This window comes from Xiphophorus hellerii, chromosome 9 (assembly GCF_003331165.1).
Source record: "Xiphophorus hellerii strain 12219 chromosome 9, Xiphophorus_hellerii-4.1, whole genome shotgun sequence".
NCBI classification, from domain to species: Eukaryota; Metazoa; Chordata; class Actinopteri; order Cyprinodontiformes; family Poeciliidae; genus Xiphophorus; species Xiphophorus hellerii.
In genome coordinates this window covers 6437482-6462942 of record NC_045680.1, presented here as the reverse complement: position 1 = coordinate 6462942, position 25461 = coordinate 6437482, and the positions used below count along the sequence as shown (strand labels likewise).

Genomic DNA, 25461 nt, shown 5'->3' with positions numbered 1-25461 from the left:
CGCTTCACGAAAATGACAGATGCACTTGAAGCACAGATGCTTCAAGAAAATGACAGGTAGTTTGACAGATGCACTTTTTATTGCTTATGAACTAAAAGGTTTAATAAAATTTAAACAGAATTTTTAGTTAAAACTTGTGTTTCATCTGATCTGCTCTGGTTTTCTCAGGCATTCCTTGTGAAGTTTACCCATTGGGTGACGGACTGAGACGTTTTGGAAGTGCATCCCGAAATAATCTAGTGAATCCTGGAGATAAATTAAGTTTTTTTTGTGGAGATGAGTATGACATGGAGGGTTCTGATGAAGTTCAGTGCTTGGACACGGGGAAGTGGGATGCCCCGTTTCCAAACTGCTCTGGTGTGTTCACTTCCTATTTGGTGCAGCTTGCAAACACAGAACCAATCCACTTATAGAATGCTTTTAACATCAATTAATTTTAAAAATAGTTTTTAAACTTTTATTGACTTCATATTATGTTTCAAATTATTCCACAATGCCACAACAAAATAATTCCATTTGCATGCATTGTTGTAAAGCAACATTTACATTTGTGATGGTTAAAATCTTTGATCAACAACACTTTTGACCCATATTTGACAATCTCACTCATTCTTGTCATTTTCATAAAAGTGATATGTAATGTAAATGATGAATTTAAATTAACAACTTTATAATTACTGGTTTAAAAAAAATACTGTTAAAATTAGTGTTTAGTTTCACTGAGTTATAACATACTTCATTGATGTTGTAAACTTCTGTTCTTTGGCAGAGAAATGCAGAATACCAGACATACCCAGTACTGTTCGCATCACTTCATCTGTACAAGGCAATGCTATAAGTAAAGGAGATACATTGTCATTTGACTGTCGTCAACAAGACCACATCATGCAAGGGAGTTCAACAAGTAGCTGTTTGGGAAACGGAAAGTGGAGCACTCCACCGCCTGAGTGCACAAGTAAATTACTTCTTGTCTTACTCTTTTCTTGAACATTTATTTAACCTAACTATATCTATTCAAGGTGTCACTGTGATGCATGTAGTTAAAATATCATATTTAACTAAGTGACACTCTGGTCATTTGTGCTTAACTGGTGGACATTAGTATGTTTGGCAAAGGGAAGCTACAATTTCAGGTTTTTCACAGCATACTGGTAGTGACAGTACAGATTTTTGCTTTTTGACCGATAATTCCCCACATGGAGCAACTTTAAAACTCTGGGTAAAGAAATAATTATGTATAAGCAATAATATAATGTAATAAAAAGGAAACAAATTGTCACTCTTTGTACTCCTTGTAGATGGAGATAAGAGAAATCTAGTCACGGTGGTGTTCTAGCTTAAATCCCAGGGGCAGCAATTCATTTTTTTATGTTAGGATACAAACAAGTAATATATTCCGTAAATGATATAAGTTTAATAAAGCACAATCTCAAACTACTTTTTTCTCATTGTTCACATTCTTTCAGCTGCTGTACATTGTTCAGCACCACCAACTCTTGAAAATGGAGATACCAAATTATTCATCAGATCAGATGCAGATTATCAAACTGGTGACAGAGTTGAATATATCTGTCTGACAAAGTACATTATGGATGGTGACCCATTCCAAACCTGCGACAAAGGTGTATGGAAAGGAAACATGAGATGCCTGAGTAAGTTAAATTTGAACATTTCATTTTGCATTCTGTGATATTTCTGCTGTTCCAGTTCTTTACTTAAAAACCTCTGCTGCTTATGATTCTTCCAGCTGCGATCAACAATAATAAAATGTGCAATTGCATAATATCAAAGCAAATAACTATCTTTTTACAAGATCTTTTTGACATTGTTTAAAACAATAAAAATAAAAGGTTAACATTCTTGAATAATCTGTACATTTAAAGTATCTAGAAAAAGTACAATTAAATATCTTATTTTCAAAATTATGATAAAAAGTGTTTCATAGGAATGAGAAGAAACTCTAAGAAAATCTAATCTTATCTTACTTGAATACAGTAAAAATTAAAAATAATTACTAAACTAAAAACACAATCATTTTTGATTGACTAGTATCCAATGAGAATATCATTCTACAACCTCAAAATGTCTGTAAATATTAAAAAGTAAATATATTAATATTTGCAAGTATTTATTGTTTTAGTTTATAGAACAAAATGAATTCTATTTTACTATTTTTTGTTTTTCAGAACCCTGCACTGTGAACGAGGAATTATTGAGTGAACATGGTATTTACTTTAAAATTGGTGTTGAAACTAAGATGTATGCACCACATCTGGATCATCTCACATTTCTTTGTGTGAGGGGTAAAAGACGTGTTGGCTCTGTGCCGATGCGTGTTCGGTGTAATGACGGTCAGATGACCCTGCCTACCTGCGAGTAAAAGTTTTCAGTGAGCTAGATATAGACATGTAATCACAAAAATATGTAAACCACTATGGAACATCAGAATGCTGAAAATTATACAAATAAATACTACATTGTAAAACAAGAAACTACATTAATAAATAATGGATAAAAATATGACAATGAAATTGTGAAATAACTGAAAGAATATTAAATTCTATGCTCATTATTGTGAAATATTATTCATTCTTCTTTTAATATGTGCTTATTCAAATAAAACATTTCACTGTGATTTTTACCCCAATAGAAGCCATTGCTGTTGTGTCATTTTTTTTTATTTCCTGTGGTTTTGTTGTGGCCAGTAACATTTATAAAACATTTTTTACATCAGTGATGATTTATTATTACTATGTCCTTGACTTTTCATTAGAAGGGGATTATTGTGGGTTTGAGCTGCTTAGAGTCTAAGGCTACATTCACACTGCAGCCCGAAGTGACCCAATTTTTTGTCAAATGGGATGTTTCTGGTGTGGTCACGACTTGTATGTGTTCTGTAGTGTGAACTCCAAATGGCCTGAAAGTGCCCCACATACGAAGTAGAGGGCGCAATAACAATATAATAATAGAGAGCATGTTCAGTGTTTTGCCAATTACCATAAAGAAGAAGAAGAAGTGCTCAGTGTTTGGTGCTCATGGATGCTAACGATGGAGAACATCTTGCGATTTTGAAGTTGTTGTCTGACCGGAACCAGCACATTAACAACTTAATCCTCACTATAGTCCACCATAGTTGTTGTTTTTCTTCTCGCTTGTGCGTATCAGGGCACAGAATAGTGACATTTGTCGAGTATAAATAACATTTTAGGATTCATGTCACATTTGAAAAGATCAGATACGCATCGGATATCCAAGTGGTCTGGGTCACATTCGAAAAAAATCGGACCTTTGTCATAACAAGATCAGATACAAGTTGCATAAGGCAAGAAGAAAAGAAAAACACGAAAGAAAAATCGGAATTGGGTCACTTGGTGCTGCAGTGTGAACGCAGCCTGAGACTTGGGTTATCATTTTTGTTTGTTAGCACTTTTTGAGGAGAATTTGTCAGTCTGGGCTGGAAGATCCCTCTTAGTTAATGAAGAGAAAGGGTTCTGGATTCAACTCCAATGTTGCCTATTGTTGGATAAATTGTATTTTTAGTAATTATCAAATATTCGTTGTATCATGTAGCCTTGTAGTTACATTTAGATAATGTTTAATTATATGCTTTTTCTCTTTTTCTTCTATTTTAAGTAATGTTTCTGTGTGTTAAATAACTTTGATTCCTTCCTGTGAAGCAGTGAAGCGGAGACAACTCTTCTAGCAGAGTTTCTCCTGTGTGATATACAACTTGTTTTACTCAACGCCGGCCGTGTCTGGAACTCAACTGGAATAGAAGGATTTAGAGTGTAGATAACATGTGTCTAAATAGTGAATGTCATTAGCGCTGCAACTAGTGATGAATTGTTTTCCCCCTTCCTTTGAGAAGTTGCAAGCGCCCAATGTACGAGGGTTTCTGAAAGTAATAAAAAGAGAGGAGCGGTCAGATGTGTTTCAGAGCGGTGGGAGATTTGTAACTGAAAGCACATCTCTGTCTGCTCTCCTCGCGAGAAACAAAGAATCTAACTCTCTTGTCTTTCCTGTGTTTGTTTAAATTGTCTAATAGGTATTTAGACCTGACACCTATGCTGTGTGGAATGAGAGGTGCATAAAAAAGGCCTATAAATGGATGCCTCTAGACTTTTTTGTAGAAGACGCCTGCTGAAGGAGTGGAACCAAAAGAGGGGAGCTCAGGGTTAATGTTTCCTGTCAGCACTGAACTTTAAGTTTGGACTATTCAAGTTTTTGCATGACTTTTATCAGCAAAACTTTTATTTTGCATATATTGTAATACATTTCTCAGCATTTGCTAGAGAGCTATATAAAATTATGTTTGATAAAACTGCACAAGACAGTGTTCTTTATACATTGATCATCATCTTACCACTAAATTACTTTAGTTTCACAATACTGAGTCCAGTGTTCCACTGTCCTTCATGAAAACAAGGTGAAGATGCCAGGGGATTTTAAATAAACGTGAACAAGATAACCAAGCAAACAAAAATGTACATGATTAACTAACAGTTCAGACAGAAACGTTGGTTTTATAGTAAACAAATCCAGTCTGACCTTCAAAAGTTGATAAGCAAAACAAAATCTCAAGATTCTTAGAAATAATCAGTAGCTTAAAGGCAAAAGTTATATTTAAACAGAGAAGACTAACCTGTTTTTAAAAATATATATAAATTTAAGTCTTGATAAATGTGTGAGGATGTGAGACTTTAAATGAGTGGTGGGTTCATCTTGGTAGAAGAAAAACAGTGACGTATATGTGGGCTGTCCATGTCACCCTTTTGAGCTGCAGCTGAAATAAAAATGGGGCAACCTAATTAAACTTCCTCAGAAAACATCAAGTCAACACAGGCAATGAAGCCTCTGTGGTTTATGTTCCTGGTTCTCCAGGCGTTTCTAAGCGTGGAATTTTCCTGGTCACAGAACGGTAAGAAACTGCTTTTTATTCATGTTTTAAAGCCATTGTTATAGAAAACACAAAGAAAGTTTTATTTCAGGCAAGGCAACTTTGTTTATATAGCACCTTTCAGACTCAATCTGCTTATATTTAGAAGTTAGAAACATGCATGAAACTAAGATTAAAAAGGCAAAAATAAAGAAAACAATAGAATAAGAGTAACAACCTTATTTTCAAAGTGCTCACTGTGAGAGAACTCCTACAGTGAACAGGAAGCTTATTCCAGTATTTGTTAGCGTTCACGTAATGGAAATATGTCCAGGTAAGAGGAAATGGTGCTAAAAATAGGAAAAATAGAATTTAGTTTTTTATTTTTACATCACTTCACGAAAATGACAGATGCACTTGAAGCACAGATGCTTCAAGAAAATGACAGGTAGTTTGACAGATGCACTTTTTATTGCTTATGAACTAAAAGGTTTAATAAAATTTAAACAGAATTTTTAGTTAAAACTTGTGTTTCATCTGATCTGCTCTGGTTTTCTCAGGCATTCCTTGTGAAGTTTACCCATTGGGTGACGGACTGAGACATTTTGGAAGTGCATCCCGAAATAATCTAGTGAATCCTGGAGATAAATTAAGTTTTTTTTGTGAAGATGAGTATGATATGGAGGGTTCTGATGAAGTTCAGTGCTTAGACACGGGGAAGTGGGATGCCCTGTTTCCAACCTGCTCTGGTGTGTTCACTTCCTATTTGGTGCAGCTTGCAAACACAGAACCAATCCACTTATAGAATGCTTTTAACATCAATTAATTTTAAAAATAGTTTTTAAACTTTTATTGACTTCATATTATGTTTCAAATTATTCCACAATGCCACAACAAAATAATTCCATTTGCATGCATTGTTGTAAAGCAACATTTACATTTGTGATGGTTAAAATCTTTGATCAACAACACTTTTGACCCATATTTGACAATCTCACTCATTCTTGTCATTTTTATAAAAGTGATATGTAATGTAAATGATGAATTTAAATTAACAACTTTATAATTACTGGTTTAAAAAAAAATACTGTTAAAATTGGTGTTTAGTTTCACTGAGTTATAACATACTTCATTGATGTTGTAAACTTCTGTTCTTTGGCAGAGAAATGCAGGAAACCAGACATACCCAGTACTGTTCGCATCACTTCATCTGTACAAGGCAATGCTATAAGTAAAGGAGATACATTGTCATTTGACTGTCGTCAACAAGACCACATCATGCAAGGGAGTTCAACAAGTAGCTGTTTGGGAAACGGAAAGTGGAGCACTCCACCGCCTGAGTGCACAAGTAAATTACTTCTTGAACAATTTTTTTTATCTAAAAACTTCACTTCTTTAAAAATATTTAACACCCAAGCTGATTTAAAGTGTCAGCATTTACACTCTAATACAATTAAAATAACTTATTTGACTAAGTGACACTCTGGTCATCATGCTTAAAAACACTAGACAACACCAGACAGGAGGCTAGGTCACATGGTATTTATTTCTGGTCATAAGTCCAATTATGTGCTTAACGGTTGGACATTAGCATGTTTGGCAAAGGGAAGCTACAATTTCAGGTTTTTCACAGCATACTGGTAGTGACAGTACAGATTTTTGCTTTTTGACCAGTAATTCCCTACATGGAGCAAAAAAAAGAAACGAGCCCAAAAGAAATTTCCAAACAAAATTCTGGGTCAGGACCAAGTCTATCTATCCGCAGGTAAAGAAGCATTTATGTATGAACAATATAATTTGTTTGAAAGAAAACTTAGTATTTGTAGATGGAGATAAGAGAAATGTATAAAAGAGTTTTATACTAAATGCCATTGGCAGCAATCAATCTATTTCCATTAGGATACAAACAACAAATAATATATTTCCTAAATGATATAAGTTTAATAAAGCACAATCTCAATCTACTTTTTTCTCATTGTTCACATTCTTTCAGCTGCTGCACATTGTTCAGCACCACCACCTCTTGAAAATGGAGATACCAAATTATTCAACAGATCAGATGCAGATTATCAAACTGGTGACAGAGTTGAATATATCTGTCAGAATAAGTACACTATGGATGGTGACCCATTCCAAACCTGCGACAAAGGTGTATGGAAAGGAAACATGAGATGCCTGAGTAAGTTAAATTTGAACATTTCATTTTGCATTCTGTGATATTTCTGCTGTTCCAGTTCTTTACTTAAAAACCTCTGCTGCTTATGATTCTTCCAGCTGCGATCTACAATAATAAAATGTGCAATTGCGTAATATCAAAGCAAATAACTATCTTTTTACAAGATCTTTTTGACATTGTTTAAAACAATAAAAATAAAAGGTTAACATTCTTGAGTAATCTGTACATTTAAAGTATCTAGAAAATGTACAATTAAATATCTTATTTTCAAAATTATGATAAAAAGTGTTTCATAGGAATGAGAAGAAACTCTACTTGAGTACAGTAAAAAATAAAAAATAATTACTAAACTAAAAACACAATCATTTTTGATTGACTAGTATCCAATGAGAATATCATTCTACAACCTCAAAACGTCTATTTTAAACTTGACTTTTAAAAAATCACTAGACTTTAAATCTCAACCCCTGAGAAATTTGTAAATTATAATTTAAAACTTTTTAAAGATGAAACCTATGATTCAGTTATTTACCTTGGTTACATTTTTTTAAATGATAAAAAAGAATGATAGAATATTTTATAAATAGGAAGCAAAATGTAAAAAGTAAGATGCAAAAACTTACTGATCTGCATCGTCAGGTTAGAACCAGAATACGATCCTACAGTATTCCGTAAATATTAACAAGTAAATATATTAATATTTGGAAGTATTTATTTTTTAGTTTACAAAATTAAATTAGATTAAATGTTAAATTAAAACAAAAATTTATTCTATTTTACTATTTTTTGTTTTTCAGAACCCTGCATTGTATATGGGGAATCATTGCGTGTACATGGTATTACCTTTAAAATTGGTGATGTGACTAAGATGTATGCACCACATATGGATCATCTCACATTTGTTTGTGTGTGGGGTAAAAGACGTGTTGGCCCTGTGCCCATGCGTGTTCAGTGTCATGATGGTCAGATGACCCTGCCTACCTGCGAGTAAAAGTATGATTTATATGATTTGAGGTTATTGACATGTCACTACTAGCGATTGAACGGCTTTTGAAGGAGTCTCAGCTGGTAAGACCTGTTCTTTGTCTTTTAAGACTTTGCTTAATGCTCTCCCACACGTCCACAGCTATTGCTATTTTTATTTAATGAACAATAATTGAATCTGCGGATAAATACAGTAGATCCTGTGAAGTGAAGGATCACTTCACATTTCTTTGTGTAAGGGGTAAAAGACGTGTTGGCACTGTGCCGTTGCGTCTTCAGTGTAATGATGGTCAGATGGTCAGTAATGATGTAATGAAGCCTAGGCACCAATTCAAACTGGAAGACTCTTTCTATCCCCACCGGCACCCTCTAATTGGAGTGTCCCGCCTACCGTCGACGTCCTATCAAGCTGGACCGAGCCACGTCCCGTCCAATCACCGACCAAGTCCCAGCTGATAAGGACCGAGCGCCAAAGATTTTAATTTCTGTATGTCAATAAACTCTTCTAATTGTCTTCTTTTCTCCGTCTGAGTCTCCAGATTGAAATGCCAGTAAAAGTTTTCAGTGAACTAGATATAAACATGTAATCACAAAAATACGTAAATTACTTCGATGGAACATCAAAATGCTCAAAATTAAATAACATAATACTACATTGTAAAACAAGAAACTTCAGTGTACAATATCTATTTGACAATGAAACTGTGAAAACTGAATAAATATATAATTCTTTGCCCATTATTGTGAAATATTTTAAAATGTGCTTATTAAACAACTGTCAATCAGTGTCAGTGTTTTGGACCAGCATGCCCACTGAAAGATCCTTAAGCATTGATTATTTTTTCTGGATATTGGTTTATCTGAATGTCTGCTGCCAGGACTGGAGGTTTAGCCTGGATTATTGGGGTTTTTTGTCATGATGGGTTAAAGGTTTCTAGCCCACATGCAGAACACAAGACAGGAGAGTAAGAATCAGTTTAAGTGATTTATTAAGGTACACAATTATCAGAGTGTGGGAAGGTGGTCTGGTCCAGGGAATCAACTGTAACGGGCAGCAGTGGTTCACTGCGAGGGGAAAAAGCAGACTGGTGAGTTCAGGGGTCGTGGGAATATGGAAAACTCAGATGAAACACAGGTTGTTCTTACTTGGTGGTGGTTGGATCTGAATCTTGGAGGGTAACTGAGTATGTCCAGGGTCTCGGTCTCTTAGTGGGTCCAGGAACAAACGGAGGAGTGCGGCGGAGAACGGACAGGTAGGCTCGGGTGCAACGGAGACACAGCGGAGTGGTTTGACCGCCAGCCGTGGGGTCCAGGAGATACTTGCAAAACAACGGAGAGGTGAGTCTGGGAACTCGGGCAACCAGTGGGTATCTTCCACGGCGTCACGAGGGAGGTTCTAAAACCAGGAAAGCTGCCAGGCTCTCGTCCACGGGTCCAGAGTGTCAAAGGGATCACCTGAAGGCAACAGAGGAACACAAAGAGAATCACTAGAAGGCTCAAGGCAACGAGGAACACAGAGACAGGGCTCAAGGGGGCTCAGAGGTACCGTGACTGGCAAACACTCAGGCGACGCTGGACTGGCGGTCAACTCCTTAAGTATGCTCCGCTGATGAGGGTAATTGATGACAGCTGTGGCTGATGACACCACCGCACTCCAACCGGAACCTGTCGCCATCTGGTGGTAAGAGGTGGACAGGAAAACCCCACCAAGAGAACCAGAGAACCCCGGAACATAACATTTTTACAGGACTTTTACCAGCAATAGCTTGCTAGGTCAAGGGTCATGAAGAATGGCAGCATATATAAAGTTTGTTTAGCTCTACTTACTCTAGCAGATCAAACTGCCCCACAGTTACTGACGGCAACAGAAAAAGGGTCAACTCCGACTACCTCTGGTTACACCCTGTTCAATATGGCCGCTCCTCGCATCGACAATGGTAAGATGTGGTGAAACCACATGGGAAAAGTGTCTAAAATAAATGTTACGTGCAGCGCCTGCAGCTCTAAACTGAACAAATTACAAATGGTGTTTGCTTATGGAAAGCAGAGCTTAAAATTATGTTTGCCAGATGAAATGTTTATGGATGTCGCCATTTTGAAATTCCAACTTCTTAACTAGAACGCTGGGACACAGCATAAGTTTTTACTTTGTTGACGTTGATTATCCATGAATGAGGCACCTGGTGGCGACTTGGCTGACCAATGAGGAGTTGGCATGTTGGGGAAAAAAACAAAACAATGTGCAGCAAGAAGAAGCGTCTAAGAAAGATGAAGGGCAACAGGTCATGACTAACAGTAGAGAAGGGTAGAGTTTAGTACCCAAAGCTTGACAAACGCATTTTGTCCTTGCCAGTGCTTCAGTGCTGTTGCTCTCCTCCTCTTTCTAGGATATTCCTGCTGAAGAAGTGGAACCAGAAATGGAGTGCTCAAAGGACCTAAAGGCTTCTTCTCTGAATGTCTGCTGCCAGGACTTGAGGTTTAGCCTGGACTATTGGAGTTTTTACAGGACTTTTACCAGCAAAACCTTTATTTTATGTATATACTATAATAAATTTATGTCTTCTCCACTTGATTACAAACATGTGCCTCTGTGACATTCGTTTCTCAGCATTTGCTAGAGCTATAGAAAATGTTTGAGAAAGGTAGGCAACACTGTTTGTTATACATTAATCATCTTCTTACCACTAAATTTCTTTAATTTCTTTCAATTTCTTTGATTTTGCAACATGGAGTTCTCTGTCTTTTGTGAAAGTAAAGGTAAAAGTGCAGTTTCTTTTTTAATGAAAATGGGCAAGTTAACCAAGCAAACAAATGTGTACATGATTATTGACAGGAAAGGGTCATAATTCTACATCCTTTATATCAGGAGTGCCCAAAGTCAGTCCTGAGGGCCGGCATCCTGCATGTTTTAGTTCTCCATAGCAGTTAGGAAACACCTGGTGGAACTACATCCTCTGAGCTCATTACTTCTCAGTGCAACGCTGGTAAAAACCCTCAAGGGTTAATAGAGGAGCCATGTTTGCCTTCAGAAACAGCAGAAGTTTCTTAAAAAGACAAAGGCCCAATTTCAAGGCATTAAATCACAAAGTCAAATTTATTTTAAGTCATATTTCATATATGAAGCATTTTATAACTGAAGGTAATATAATATAGTTACTGGATTGTTCTTTAAAATGGCCCAACAATACTTCCCCTTTAAATAAAAAAATATATAAATGTTTCTATCATTAAAGGAAAAACCTATTTTTTCATACATTTTTGCATTTTAAGTGTATTAATCTCTTTACTTTTACTCTTTCTTTTTAATTCTGTCATTTTTGGTGAAAAAAACAAACAGCTGGCACAAAATGGCGGCTCTGCTAACTGACCCAGATCCAATTAACTGATATTTGGGAGTTACATATTTTCATAAAATACAACATAAAAATTAACATATGGAAAACCATCTGGGTGGATAAGCTCAGTTCCAAGCTATCTAGCTAAATTGCTACTTAGCTACTGATCAATCTATCGGATCTATCAACGGCTGAAAAATATTTAAATAAAAATCCCTACTTGGTACATCCTTTTGTTTTCTTTAACATTTTGTTCCAGAGTGAATATTCTTATTTTACAAGTTATTTACAGGGCAGAAGATCTCACAAACACACTTAATGTCATTTCTGTATATTTCTATCTTCACTTTGTCACTTCATCGCATCACAAAACATTCATAATAACTGCTAGATGCAATTAATTAATGGTCATTTCAATTAAATATATCTACTCAGTCAGGGTAGACTGACTGCTTGTTTTCTTTCTCAAATAAATACACTTTTAAACAATATTTGAATTTACTCAATATGACAAAAAGCGTGGCACATTTTAAAGAATACAGCAAAAATAAACAATTATAAAAATGTATTGTTCAGGAGTGATACTAGTTTTTCTTTAGTTCTTGATCATTTGATGAAAAGTCAGAAAGATATCTAAATTTTTCATTTCCATATTTGGTCATCCTGTTGACTTAAGCAGGTGGTTGCATCACCTGAACAGACAGAGATGAGTTTCAATTTATCTTTTTGTGTTTTTTTACCCATGGATGCATTTCAGTAATCTGGGCATCGTAGTGTTGTGAAATAGTGCAAAAACAAATTGCACAAACTTCCATAAGTTTAATGAACTTGATGTTAAATGTACTAAGCGGAGAAATATAGACCGACTGACAGCTGACCCGGGTCTCTTGGCAGAGAAAGCTTTGGCTAACTGGAAGTGACATAAGCTGCTGAGACAAACATGTAACTTATTAACGACAAACTACACAGATAGGGCACAGCATAAATTTACAGTTTAATTAGACTGGAGAAGCTCTAAAAATATTTGCACATAACTAAGATACTGCCATATATACTGTATATGGAGCAAGGTAACCAGGGAAATTGCACACAATGTTTTCTGTTTTGAGTGTAATGTAGGTCCAGGTCAAATATATAGCACGTTTTAAACAACTCAAGCTTTACGAAGTGTTTTATATAAAAAATAAATAAAAAGTCAAAAGGCTTAACAGTGCTTAACAGTGAAGCAATTAAGGCAAGTAATCATAAATATTAGATAGAAAAAATCTAACAGAGCTAGAGAGAGAGACAATATGGCAGCTTGTAAACAATATAAATTATACATATATTTTAAAAAAAATAGATATAACTGAAACTTAATAGCCATATACCCAGTAATTATCCAGTTACATGCAGTGGTGGCTGCATGTAGGATTTCCCCCCAATTCAGGTTGCTGCTGAGCTCCAGCGGGTTAAGCAGGCCCAGCTGGGAAACTGACTTTCAGGGCCTCTTGGCCAATTGGACAGCATGTGTGCTGCAGCTATGTGGTGCTGTGATGGAGGATTTGTCTACTAGAAACCCCGGTTTTTTGTTGTTGTTCTCCTCTTTCTTTTCTTTTAGGTTCTCATTTTCACCTTTGAGACTTCTTCCGATCCCACTTAAAGAATAAACCCTTTAAACTTTACCCTCCTGGTTTTGTCTCTTCTTTTTTCCCTGGTTTATCTATTGTTACAGCCCCTGTCCAAAACCCCTAGACTGCCTTGGGGATGTAACATCCACTATTGTATTTTATGCTACTAATCAGGGAAAATCAATGATAACTAAAGTAGTTTAATAATTACAACACTCCAGAAAAAAAAAAACTTACTTTAGGAGTTTTTGTGTCATTTTGTATGTGTTCCACTATTGTCTGGAAAACTAAATAAGATTTTAATTCTTAGGTTTTCAATGAAGCTATTTTTAAAAGGGCACCATTTTTTGTCCGAACCTCCAGGTTGTGTTAGAAAAAAACAAGACCAAAAACATTTATAATAAACAAACCTGGCAACTATTATGAACCATTCCCTGGTAGATTTTCCTCCATTATATTTACAAATCTTCTGCTGCAGTAAGCCTGATCCATCTTCCCATCTTAACACAAGTATTCCCACAGCATTACGCTGCTACTGCCATGTTTCACAGTGTAAAGATGAATCGGCATGCAGCGCATTTAAGGTTCAACTTTGGAAAAACCAGTACAGGACTGAAATTATAGTGTTTGAATGATCTTGTCAAAATAAACTGCCTCCAGAATACTTGAGGGTGGCAAAATCATTAAAGTGACAAAAGCAGTAATATCCATTAGCAAAAAAATCTGTTTAAATGTTTATGTCTATCTGGGATTGGAAGAAAAGTTCAGCTCACTGGTCAATGATTACACCGGGTCAGTGATCCGTTTCGTTCTTGCAGAATCGCGCTCTAAAAACAGTGTAGCTTTCTGTGGTGTCTCACTCTGTTTGGCGGTTCAGGATAAGACGATAAAATGCAGATGATTAAAAACTCTGTCCTGCTGTTGTGGCTGCAGTTACTGACTTCTGTCAAATGCCAAGGTAGGTTCAAGAAGCGCTACTTATCTTTGTGCTTTAGCATTACAGGTTCAGAGTGTGAATATTTTTTTTAGCTAAATACACAATGATTATTTATTATTTATGCTGCTTACTTAAAAGAAACTGTTGAAACTGGATTCATAACATATGTATTTTAAATATTCAGTCATGAATGTGAAGAATCTGCATACTAAGCTACAAACAGAATTCAAGACGCAGACATCAATTGATTTTTTACAAACAAAAAAATCTTGTTGCTGTTCCTTAAAGTGCTTTGCGAATTATAAACCACAACATTTAGTTATTATGCACACGTGTCCAGTACAGTCTGTCTCCTTACAGCAAACATAATATATGTTCAATGATTCCAGTAATTAAATGTGAACTGAATCTGGCATCAATCCCTGGGACAACCCACGACCCTCCATACAAAAACATGTTTTTACCTGGAGAAACAGTGAGAGTCACATGTGGGGAGAAACACTGGATTCTGGACACGCAAACAACGGTGGCTGATGTTACATGTGGAATCAATGGAGACTGGAATACGGATCCGATATGCCAAGGTATTAAAAGCCCAAATGTCATCAATTGATTATTCAGTTAAAAAAGTATTTGTGCTAATGTTCCATTAGTCCTATGTATGATTTATACTGTTGATTTCGACTTTTTGAATAGAAAATGTATTTTTTTCCCACTCCAGAGGTTACATGCCCACGATACATACAAGAACCACATTTGTATCGTTTTGTTAACGCTTGGGCCAAAAACAAATTAGGTGACAGAGTACAGTATGGCTGTGACTACAACTACGATCCTGCAAGTTCAGACAGAACAGCGACGTGTACCAGAGGCGGATGGACACCGAAACCACTTTGTCGTGGTACTGTTCACTTTAAATGGTCTTTTGTTGTTTTACTGTAAAACTATATTTTCATTTTATTTACCTGGCCACTTTACATGAAATACTTCATAATCTTGAAAAAAAAATTGTAAATTATCCTCTTTACTTTTAAAACAAGGTGGTTTATCCACTTCCATTAAAGAGAGAAGTCCTTCTGTGGATCATTTTGTGACAGGGTTATCTGGAAGGTCGAGTCAAATCTCAAAAAACAAACAACCTGAACAAAAAGCAACTTGGCATCTTTTCTTCTTGCTTAGAGTAAAGAAATTAAGCATAAAACACCAACATTAGAGGTTACCCTTTTTAAACTCAACTTCTTTGCCAAGTAGAAGCAAAAAATTTATATTTATTATGATATGGAATAAAAAATAGATATTGAAAAAAATTTTAGGACTCGGACTCATACACTATTGAACAAACACTTGTTGATGTTCTATGTACCCCAAATTATTTAGAAAAATATTTTGATCAAATCATTAGTTAAAAGTAGCAACGCAAAAATCTCAAACAACAAGGAGGAAAAAAAGCTGAAAAATAAACCTTATCAATGAATAACTGCAACAATTTCAAATGCTCCTCAAGCAAAATTTCTATTCACATTTTTTGCATTTAGATTCTTCCTTATCTTTTTGTTAGCAAATATCATGCTGTTTAAACTCCATGTTTAATATTATTTTCTTTGTCAGGGAGACAGTGTGAAAACCCTAACATTGAAAACTCCAGAATTACCAGCAGTAGTAGAGAAACTTACTCCAACAATCACCGACTCACATACCAATGTTTGAGAGGGAATCAGGAATCTGTTACCATCACCTGTAATCGAGGAGTCTGGGAAGGGATAAAGCAATGTCCAGGTAAGAACATCTGTGAGTAATTTAATTGTGTTTTGCGAACTATTGTGAGAACCTTGTCATGGTTTGAAAGGCACTTAAAGGAAATATTGACCCTCTGCAACAACTCCACTTACTCAATTTGAAGTGCCATGATGTACATCGGAAGTGACGATCAGGAGTATTGAACGGAGCACTTGAGTTGTCTTCCCAACATGAATAAACTGGCAAGTTGCTTTTGCCAGTTTATTCATTTTTTCGAGCTAATTTGTCTGTGAACGTAACACACCTGTTTGGGGCTCATAGACGGCGGTATTTACAGAAGCTTGAAACAGCTAGCTTACAAACCAACCGACCCTCTCCTGACGTGTTGATCAAATTTACCTACTTTGCCTGAATTTTGCATGATTTATGTCACTATGTTTAAGGCAAGAAGAAAAGAAGAAAGAAAAATCGGAATTTGGTCACTTGGTGCTGCAGTGTGAACGCAGCCTGAGACTTGGGTTATCATTTTTGTTTGTTAGCACTTTTTGAGGAGAATTTGTCAGTCTGGGCTGGAAGATCCCTCTTAGTTAATGAAGAGAAAGGGTTCTGGATTCAACTCCAATGTTGCCTATGCTGTGTGGAATGAGAGGTGCATAAAAAAGGCCTATAAATGGATGCCTCTAGCCTTTTTTGTAGAAGACGCCTGCTGAAGGAGTGGAACCAAAAGAGGGGAGCTCAGGGTTTATGTTTCCTGTCAGCACTGGACTTTAAGCTTGGACTATTCAAGTTTTTGCATGACTTTTATCAGCAAAACTTTTATTTTGCATATATTGTAATACATTTCTCAGCATTTGCTAGAGAGCTATATACAATTATGTTTGATAAAACTGCACAAGACAGTGTTCTTTATACATTGATCATCATCTTACCACTAAATTACTTTAGTTTCACAATACTGAGTCCAGTGTTCCACTGTCCTTCATGAAAACAAGGCGAAGGTGCCAGGGGATTTTAAATAAACGTGAACAAGATAACCAAGCAAACAAAAATGTACATGATTAACTAACAGTTCAGACAGAAACGTTGGTTTAATAGTAAACAAATCCAGTCTGACCTTCAAAAGTTGATAAGCAAAACAAAATCTCAAGATTCTTAGAAATAATCAGTAGCTTAAAGGCAAAAGTTATATTTAAACAGAGAAGACTAACCTAACTGTTTTTAAAAATATATATAAGTTTAAGTCTTGATAAATGTGTGAGGATGTGAGACTTTAAATGAGTGGTGGGTTCATCTTGGTAGAAGAAAAACAGTGACGTATATGTGGGCTGTCCATGTCACCCTTTTGAGCTGCAGCTGAAATAAAAATGGGGCAACCTAATTAAACTTCCTCAGAAAACATCAAGTCAACACAGGCAATGAAGCCTCTGTGGTTTATGTTCCTGGTTCTCCAGGCGTTTCTAAGCGTGGAATTTTCCTGGTCACAGAACGGTAAGAAACTGCTTTTTATTCATGTTTTAAAGCCATTGTTATAGAAAACACAAAGAAAGTTTTATTTCAGGCAAGGCAACTTTGTTTATATAGCACCTTTCAGACTCAATCTGCTTATATTTAGAAGTTAGAAACATGCATGAAACTAAGATTAAAAAGGTAAAAATAAAGAAAACAATAGAGTAAGAGTAACAACCTTATTTTCAAAGTGCTCACTGTGAGAGAACTCCTACAGTGAACAGGAAGCTTATTCCAGATTTGTGGTGCATAAAAATCCAAGAATAAATAATCATTTTATGTAATCTTGGATGTTTTTTATTATTTGTATATTTCTTCAATTTAAATAACAACCGATAATAAAGTAAATGATATTAATCTTCTTATTCTGCTCACTTGCACCCAAGTATTTTAAAACATATTATCTTGCCCTTATTAAAAGAGTTTTTATTTAACTTTTTCGGTCCAAACCCACCGTTTCATTAACTGCAATGAAAGATTTATGCATGTTGTGTGTCAGTCATTACACACACATTATTATTATTAACTATGTCTTTTGTAGTTAATTTTATGAAAAAGGCGGGACATTGGGAAGTTGGGCTCTGAACAGAGTTTTGTATCTAGTATGCATCAAAAACTATAAATACTTATAATTATTACATGAGGGGAAGAAATAGCTTAGTTATTTTATACTTATCTTGCACTCATTTATAGGTTATTTATTGATTAATATATTGCATGTGATTGCTTGTTATTTATTTATTTATATCTAGTCATTTTGAACTTATCACTCTTTATATATATATATATATGTATATATATTATATATATACATATGGCTGCACAGTGGCGCAGTTGGTAGCACTGTTGCCTTGCAGGAACAAGGTCCTGGGTTCTATTCCCGGCCGGGATCTTTCTGCATGGAGTTTGAATGTTCTCCCTGTGCATGCGTGGTTTCTCTCCGGGTACTCCGGCTTCCTCCCACAGTCCAAAAACATGACTGTCAGGTTAATTGGTCTCTCTAAATTCTCCCTAGGCGTGAGTGTGTGTGTGCATGGTTGTTTGTCCTGTATGTCTCTGTGTTGATCTGCGACAGACTGGCGACCTGTCCAGGGTGAACCCCGCCTCTCGCCCGGAACGTAGCTGGAGATAGGCACCAGCAACCCTCCCGACCCCATTAGTGACAAAGGGTGAACAGAAAATGGATGGATGGATGGATATATATATATATATTACAAACTTTGTATTTATTACCCAAGATGGAGAAGCTCTCAACAAATAATCAATTTCCCCTTGGGGATCAATAAAGTATATTAAATCCTAGTTCATTGTTTTACATCAAGTTTCATAATGTCAGATCTTTTTAAATCAGCCAGCCTAATCTAAGATCAGAACCAGAGCCAATGGAAACACTGCAATATAAATTATCCCTGAGTATTTATGTAAATTCCCCTAAATTGTGAGATACTTATTTTCCAAAAAATATATAAATAACACCAGTACAGTTAAGTACTTTGGTACAAAAGGATTTGTTAGCGCTCACGTAATGGAAATATTCTTGGACAAAAAGGCAATGCACGGTTGTTAAATGGCCGTTCTAAGGGGGAAACTAATCCAGATCCTGATATTTTCTGGTTTCTTTTTTAATAATTTACATTTCTGACATATTCTCTTATTTTATTAACTCCTTGTTTTTCTTTCAGTGAACACTTGTGAAATTGGTGTACTGGATCCTAATCTGTATGTATCTGGACTAACACCGACTGGTGGAACGATGAAACCTGGACACAAGCTGGATTTTCTCTGTGGTCCTGATTATCAGCTGGACGGCTCAAAGGAAATTGAATGTTTACCAACCGGCCAATGGAGCGCTTCCTTCCCATCATGCTCTGGTACGTTCATCTGAAGTGATGTAAAAAAAAGTATTTGCCTCCTTGGAGATTTTCCATTTTGTGCTCAAAAACAAATTTTAATACAGGACAAAGATTATGTATGTGAATAAAAAATGGAGCTTTTAAATGGTTTTATTTATTAGATTAGTGATTAGATTTCCACCAAGCATTTGTTGAATCAGCAACAAGTTATGTTTTACCTCATTTGTGTCTATATTGTTCTTTTTTGTTGTTTTCTTTGTGAAGTTGAGCTGTTGGGTGATGGACTGAGACGTTTTGGAAGTGCATCCCAAAATAATCTAGTGAATCCTGGAGATAAATTAAGTTTTTTTTTGTGGAGATGAGTATGATATGGAGGGTTCCGATGAAGTTCAGTGTTTAGACACGGGGAAGTGGGATGCCCCGTTTCCAAACTGCTCTGGTGTGTTCACTTCCTATTTGGTGCAGATTGCAAACACAGAATCAAACCACTTATACAATGCCTTTAACATCAATTAATTTTAAAAATAGTTTTTATGGTTCTATTGACTTTGTCATGTTTAAAATTAATCAATGCCTCTATGAAAATAATTCCATTTGCATGCATTGTTGTAAAGCAGCATTTGCATTTGTGATGGTTAAAATCCTTGATTGACAACCTTTCTGACCCGAAGTTGACAATCTCACTCATTGTTGGCATTTTAATAAAAGTTTATTGGGTAAATGAGAAGTTTAAATGAACACATTTATAATCATTGGTTTTAAAAAAGATTTTACTGTTAAAATTGGTGTTTAGTTTCACTGAGTTATAACATATTTCACTGATGTTGTAAACTTCTGTTCTTTAGCAGAGAAATGCAGAATACCAGACATACCCAGTTCTGTTCGCATCACTTCATCTGTACAAGGCAATGCTATAAGTAAAGGAGATACATTGTCATTTGACTGTCGTCAACAAGACCACATCATGCAAGGGAGTTCAACAAGTAGCTGTTTGGGAAACGGAAAGTGGAGCACTCCACCGCCTGAGTGCACAAGTAAATCACTTCCTGAACAATTTTTTTTATCTAAAAACTTCACTTCTTTAAAAATATTTAACACCCAAGCTGATTTAAAGTGTCAGCATTTACACTCTAATACAATTAAAATAACTTATTTGACTAAGTGACACTCTGGTCATCATGCTTAAAAACACTAGACAACACCAGACAGGAGGCTAGGTCACATGGTATTTATTTCTGGTCATAAGTTCAATTATGTGCTCAACGTGAACACTGTGGCCCACCACCCAAAGTTGAGAATGCAATTGTCACCATTTTATACCAGAAGGAATACTTGGATGGCTCCTCTGTGACTTATCAGTGCCGTGACAAGTATACGATGGAGGAACAAGCCACCATTACATGCAGAGCTGGGAAATGGGAAACGAGAAACATCACATGTGTCCGTATGTGCATTTCATTCAAAGTGTTCTCAAAATATTATTAATGGCATTGTTTTAGGACTGAGTTACGATTTCCTTCCTTTGATACTTGTAAGCAAACCATTTCATTCCCGCCATCTTTAGTTATTGCGTACATACCAAGTATTTGCATTATTTCTGCACATAAAATCTAAGAAACATGAAACTTGTAGAAAATTTTACTAAGCCATAGTTTAGTTAAAATGACACCAAAATATATGACAGATTATGATCTGATTGGACCAAAAGAAGTCTGACTGGATTCCTGCCAGTAAATATTATTAATTATGAAACTTCTATTTTCATTAAACCTCTATTTTTGGCAATTGTAAAATGTGCAAATTACTTTAAGTTTGTGGTTTATCAACCATATAAAAAAACATTTCAATGGTTGGCATGAACTGAAGCACATTCCATATAAAACAGGCTTCATCTGTTTGGATGGCACCATCCAGATGTGGCAAACTACCAAAAGGTATGAAACGGCAAAGAGGCTGAATGAAAATAAAAAATATATTATTTTTTTAAAAAGCCCATTTTAAAATTGTACCTTAGAATGGTTCAGCTTATTTTGAAACCTAAAATGCAAACTCAGCTGTTATCTGGCTGAGTGTTTTTCTTCTTAGCAGAAAAGGCTAAATTATGCCCTCCTTTATGTTACCCATTGTTCATAACATGCAGTCTTATTCAACAGAGTATTATTGAAACGTTTGTTTATTTCAGTAACTCAATTCACTCACTGAAACAAATTATGTTGTATTCAACTGAGATGATTTTAAACTTACATTGAATGGAAACATTACATCAGACAAATAAACATCTTAATACAGAAATGAGGGTATTTCTAATACCTTCTTAAAGATTATTTTGAAAAAGTTTATTTAATCTGTAAAACGAGCTTCATCAGAATGCATATTCTAGTTCACTGAAAATCACTTTATACATTTCTTTCCCTCAAATAACATAAAAAAATATGAAGGTTTCATAAAAAGGTCCAGCAAGAACTGCAGTGTGAAGAATGAGTAAAAACAAATGAGAAATTGGAGTAATAACATGATTTGCAATTAAGAACAGGGCTCTGTAAGCAAACCAAAATAAGACTTCCAGGTGATTTAGAGGAGTGGCCGTCCTTTGAAACAACCTCTGTGATGCAAATTCTCACAAAACTGTCTTAATGTGTTTCAGCTTTTTGTGAGCAGTTCAGTGACCCCCGACTGACAGTGAGAGCAGACATGATTAATAAAAGATACTTGGCAGGAGAAGTGGTCCAATATGCGTGCACTGCGCCTGGTGCCAATGCAGAAGGCAACGCAACATGTGAGAATGGCCAGTGGAAAACATCTGAAAAATGTCCAGGTAAGAGGAAATGGTGCGAAAAATAGGAAAAATAGAATTTAGTTTTTTATTTTTACATCACTTCACGAAAATGACAGATGCACTTGAAGCACAGATGCTTCAAGAAAATGACAGGTAGTTTGACAGATGCACTTTTTATTGCTTATGAACTAAAAGGTTTAATAAAATTTAAACAGAATTTTTAGTTAAAACTTGTGTTTCATCTGATCTGCTCTGGTTTTCTCAGGCATTCCTTGTGAAGTTTACCCATTGGGTGACGGACTGAGACGTTTTGGAAGTGCATCCCGAAATAATCTAGTGAATCCTGGAGATAAATTAAGTTTTTTTTGTGAAGATGACTATGACATGGAGGGTTCTGATGAAGTTCAGTGCTTAGACACGGGGAAGTGGGATGCCCTGTTTCCAACCTGCTCTGGTGTGTTCACTTCCTATTTGGTGCAGCTTGCAAACACAGAACCAATCCACTTATAGAATGCTTTTAACATCAATTAATTTTAAAAATAGTTTTTAAACTTTTATTGACTTCATATTATGTTTCAAATTAATCCACAATGCCACTACAAAATAATTCCATTTGCATGCATTGTTGTAAAGCAACATTTACATTTGTGATGGTTAAAATCTTTGATCAACAACACTTTTGACCCATAGTTGACAATCTCACTCATTCTTGTCATTTTCATAAAAGTGATATGTAATGTAAATGATGAATTTAAATTAACAACTTTATAATTACTGGTTTAAAAAAAATACTGTTAAAATTAGTGTTAAGTTTCACTGAGTTATAACATACTTCATTGATGTTGTAAACTTCTGTTCTTTGGCAGAGAAATGCAGGAAACCAGACATACCCAGTACTGTTCGCATCACTTCATCTGTACAAGGCAATGCTATAAGTAAAGGAGATACATTGTCATTTGACTGTCGTCAACAAGACCACATCATGCAAGGGAGTTCAACAAGTAGCTGTTTGGGAAACGGAAAGTGGAGCACTCCACCGCCTGAGTGCACAAGTAAATTACTTCCTGAACAATTTTTTTTTAAGAAGTGAAGTTTTAAAGAAACTTTACTTCTTTAAAAATATTTAACACCCAAGCTGATTTAAGGTGTCAGCATTTACACTCTAATACAATTAAAATAACTTATTTGACTAAGTGACACTCTGGTCATCATGCTTAAAAACACTAGACAACACCAGACAGGAGGCTAGGTCACATGGTATTTATTTCTGGTCATAAGTCCAATTATGTGCTCAACGGTTGGACATTAGTATGTTTGGCAAAGGGAAGCTACAATTTCAGGTTTTTCACAGCATACTGGTAGTGACAGTACAGATTTTTGCTTTTTGACCAGTAATTCCCTACATGGAGCAAAAAAAAGAAACGAGCCCAAAAGAAATTTCCAAACAAAATTCTGGGTCAGGACCAAGTCTATCTATCTGCAGGTAAAGAAGCATTTATGTATGAACAATATAATTTGTTTGAAAGAAAACTTAGTAGTATTTGTAGATGGAGATAAGAGAAATGTATAAAAGAGTTTTATACTAAATGCCATTGGCAGCAATCAATCTCTTTCCGTTAGGATGCAAACAACAAATAATATATTTCCTAAATGATATAAGTTTAATAAACCACAATCTCAAACTACTTTTTTCTCATTGTTCACATTCTTTCAGCTGCTGCACATTGTTCAGCACCACCACCTCTTGAAAATGGAGATACCAAATTATTCATCAGATCAGATGCTGTTTATCAAACTGGTGACAGAGTTGAATATATCTGTCAGAATAAGTACACTATGGATGGTGACCCATTCAAAACCTGCGACAAAGGTGTATGGAAAGGAAACATGAGATGCCTGAGTAAGTTAAATTTGAACATTTCATTTTGCATTCTGTGATATTTCTGCTGTTCCAGTTCTTTACTTAAAAACCTCTGCTGCTTATGATTCTTCCAGCTGCGATCAACAATAATAAAATGTGCAATTGCATAATATCAAAGCAAATAACTATCTTTTTACAAGATCTTTTTGACATTGTTTAAAACAATAAAAATAAAAGGTTAACATTCTTGAGTAATCTGTACATTTAAAGTATATAGAAAATGTACAATTAAATATCTTATTTTCAAAATTATGATAAAAGTGTTTCATAGGAATGAGAAGAAACTCTACAAGAGTACAGTAAAAAATAAAGAATAATTACTAAACTAAAAACACAATCAATTTTGATTGACTAGTATCCAATGAGAATATCATTCTACAACCTCAAAATGTCTATTTTAAACTTGACTTTTAAAAAATCACTAGACTTTCAATCTCAACCCCTGAGAAATTTGTAAATTATAATTTAAAACTTTTTAAAGATGAAACCTATCATCCAGTTATTTTCCTTGGATACATTTTTTTAAATGATAAAAAAGAATGATAGAATATTTTATAAATGAGAAGTAAAATGTAAAAAGTAAGATGCAAAAACTTACTGATCTTCATCGTCAGGTTAGAACCAGAATACGATCCTACAGTAGTCTGTAAATATTAAAAAGTAAATATATTAATATTTGCAAGTATTTATTGTTTTAGTTTAAAGAACAAAATTAATTCTATTTTACTATTTTTTGTTTTTCAGAACCCTGCACTGTGAACGAGGAATTATTGAGTGAACATGGTATTTACTTTAGAATTGGTGTTGAAAATAAGATGTATGCACCACATATGGACCATCTCACATTTCTTTGTGTGAGGGGTAAAAGACCTGTTGGCTCTATGCCGATGCGTGTTCGGTGTAATGACGGTCAGATGACCCTGCCTACCTGCGAGTAAAAGTTTTCAGTGAGCTAGACATAGACATGTAATCACAAAAATATGTAAACCACTATGGAACCTCACAATGCTGAAAATTAAACAAATAAATACTACATTGTAAAACAAGAAACTACATTAATAAATAATGGATAAAAATATGACAATGAAATTGTGAAATAACTGAAAGAATATTAAATTCTATGCTCATTATTGTGAAATATTATTCATTCTTCTTTTAATATGTGCTTATTCAAATAAAACATTTCACTGTGATTTTTACCCCAATAGAAGCCATTGCTGTTGTGTCATTTTTTTTTATTTCCTGTGGTTTTGTTGTGGCCAGTAACATTTATAAAACATTTTTTACATCAGTGATGATTTATTATTACTATGTCCTTGACTTTTCATTAGAAGGGGATTATTGTGGGTTTGAGCTGCTTAGAGTCTAAGGCTACATTCACACTGCAGCCCGAAGTGACCCAATTTTTTGTCAAATGGGATGTTTCTGGTGTGGTCACGACTTGTATGTCTTCTGTAGTGTGAACTCCAAATGGCCTGAAAGTGCCCCACATACGAAGTAGAGGGCACAATAACAATATAATAATAGAGAGCATGTTCAGTGTTTTGACAATTACCATAAAGAAGAAGAAGAAGTGCTCAGTGTTTGGTGCTCATGGATGCTAACGATGGAGAACATCTTGCGATTTTGAAGTTGTTGTCTGACCGGAACCAGCACAGTAACAACTTAATCCTCACTATAGTCCACCATAGTTGTTGTTTTTCTTCTCGCTTGTGCGTATCAGGGCAAGGAATAGTGACATTTGTCGAGT

At 35.3% G+C, this 25461-nt stretch overlaps 2 protein-coding genes and 1 long non-coding RNA gene across 3 annotated transcripts in view; 2 read left to right on the top strand and 1 right to left on the bottom strand.

Annotated features, from left to right (window-relative positions):
* Positions 1-24649, top strand: part of cfh (complement factor H) — a 33062-nt gene extending 8413 nt beyond the window's left edge. Inside the window, exons 14-31 of the mRNA XM_032572270.1 lie at positions 169-357; positions 770-955; positions 1467-1652; positions 2187-2378; positions 5154-5210; positions 5437-5625; positions 6039-6224; positions 6870-7055; positions 7850-8040; positions 9247-9374; positions 9475-9632; positions 18844-19032; positions 20261-20458; positions 21659-21829; positions 22056-22244; positions 22657-22842; positions 23505-23690; positions 24456-24649. Of these exons, the coding sequence (XP_032428161.1) occupies positions 169-357; positions 770-955; positions 1467-1652; positions 2187-2378; positions 5154-5210; positions 5437-5625; positions 6039-6224; positions 6870-7055; positions 7850-8040; positions 9247-9374; positions 9475-9632; positions 18844-19032; positions 20261-20458; positions 21659-21829; positions 22056-22244; positions 22657-22842; positions 23505-23690; positions 24456-24649 (3161 nt within the window). The remainder of the gene's footprint in view (positions 1-168; positions 358-769; positions 956-1466; positions 1653-2186; positions 2379-5153; positions 5211-5436; positions 5626-6038; positions 6225-6869; positions 7056-7849; positions 8041-9246; positions 9375-9474; positions 9633-18843; positions 19033-20260; positions 20459-21658; positions 21830-22055; positions 22245-22656; positions 22843-23504; positions 23691-24455) is intronic.
* Positions 2578-4626, bottom strand: LOC116725192 (uncharacterized). Its single transcript, XR_004340343.1, has 2 exons — positions 4063-4626; positions 2578-3513 (listed from the first exon to the last, which is right to left on the bottom strand). It is a non-coding gene; the product is annotated as an uncharacterized LOC116725192 (long non-coding RNA).
* Positions 14292-16010, top strand: LOC116725190 (complement factor H-like). Its single transcript, XM_032571097.1, has 3 exons — positions 14292-14502; positions 14640-14819; positions 15527-16010. The coding sequence occupies exons 1-3, from the start codon at positions 14298-14300 to the stop codon at positions 15712-15714; spliced, it is 573 nt and encodes a 190-aa protein (XP_032426988.1). The 5' UTR covers positions 14292-14297; the 3' UTR covers positions 15715-16010.
* Positions 24650-25461: the final 812 nt, after the last annotated feature.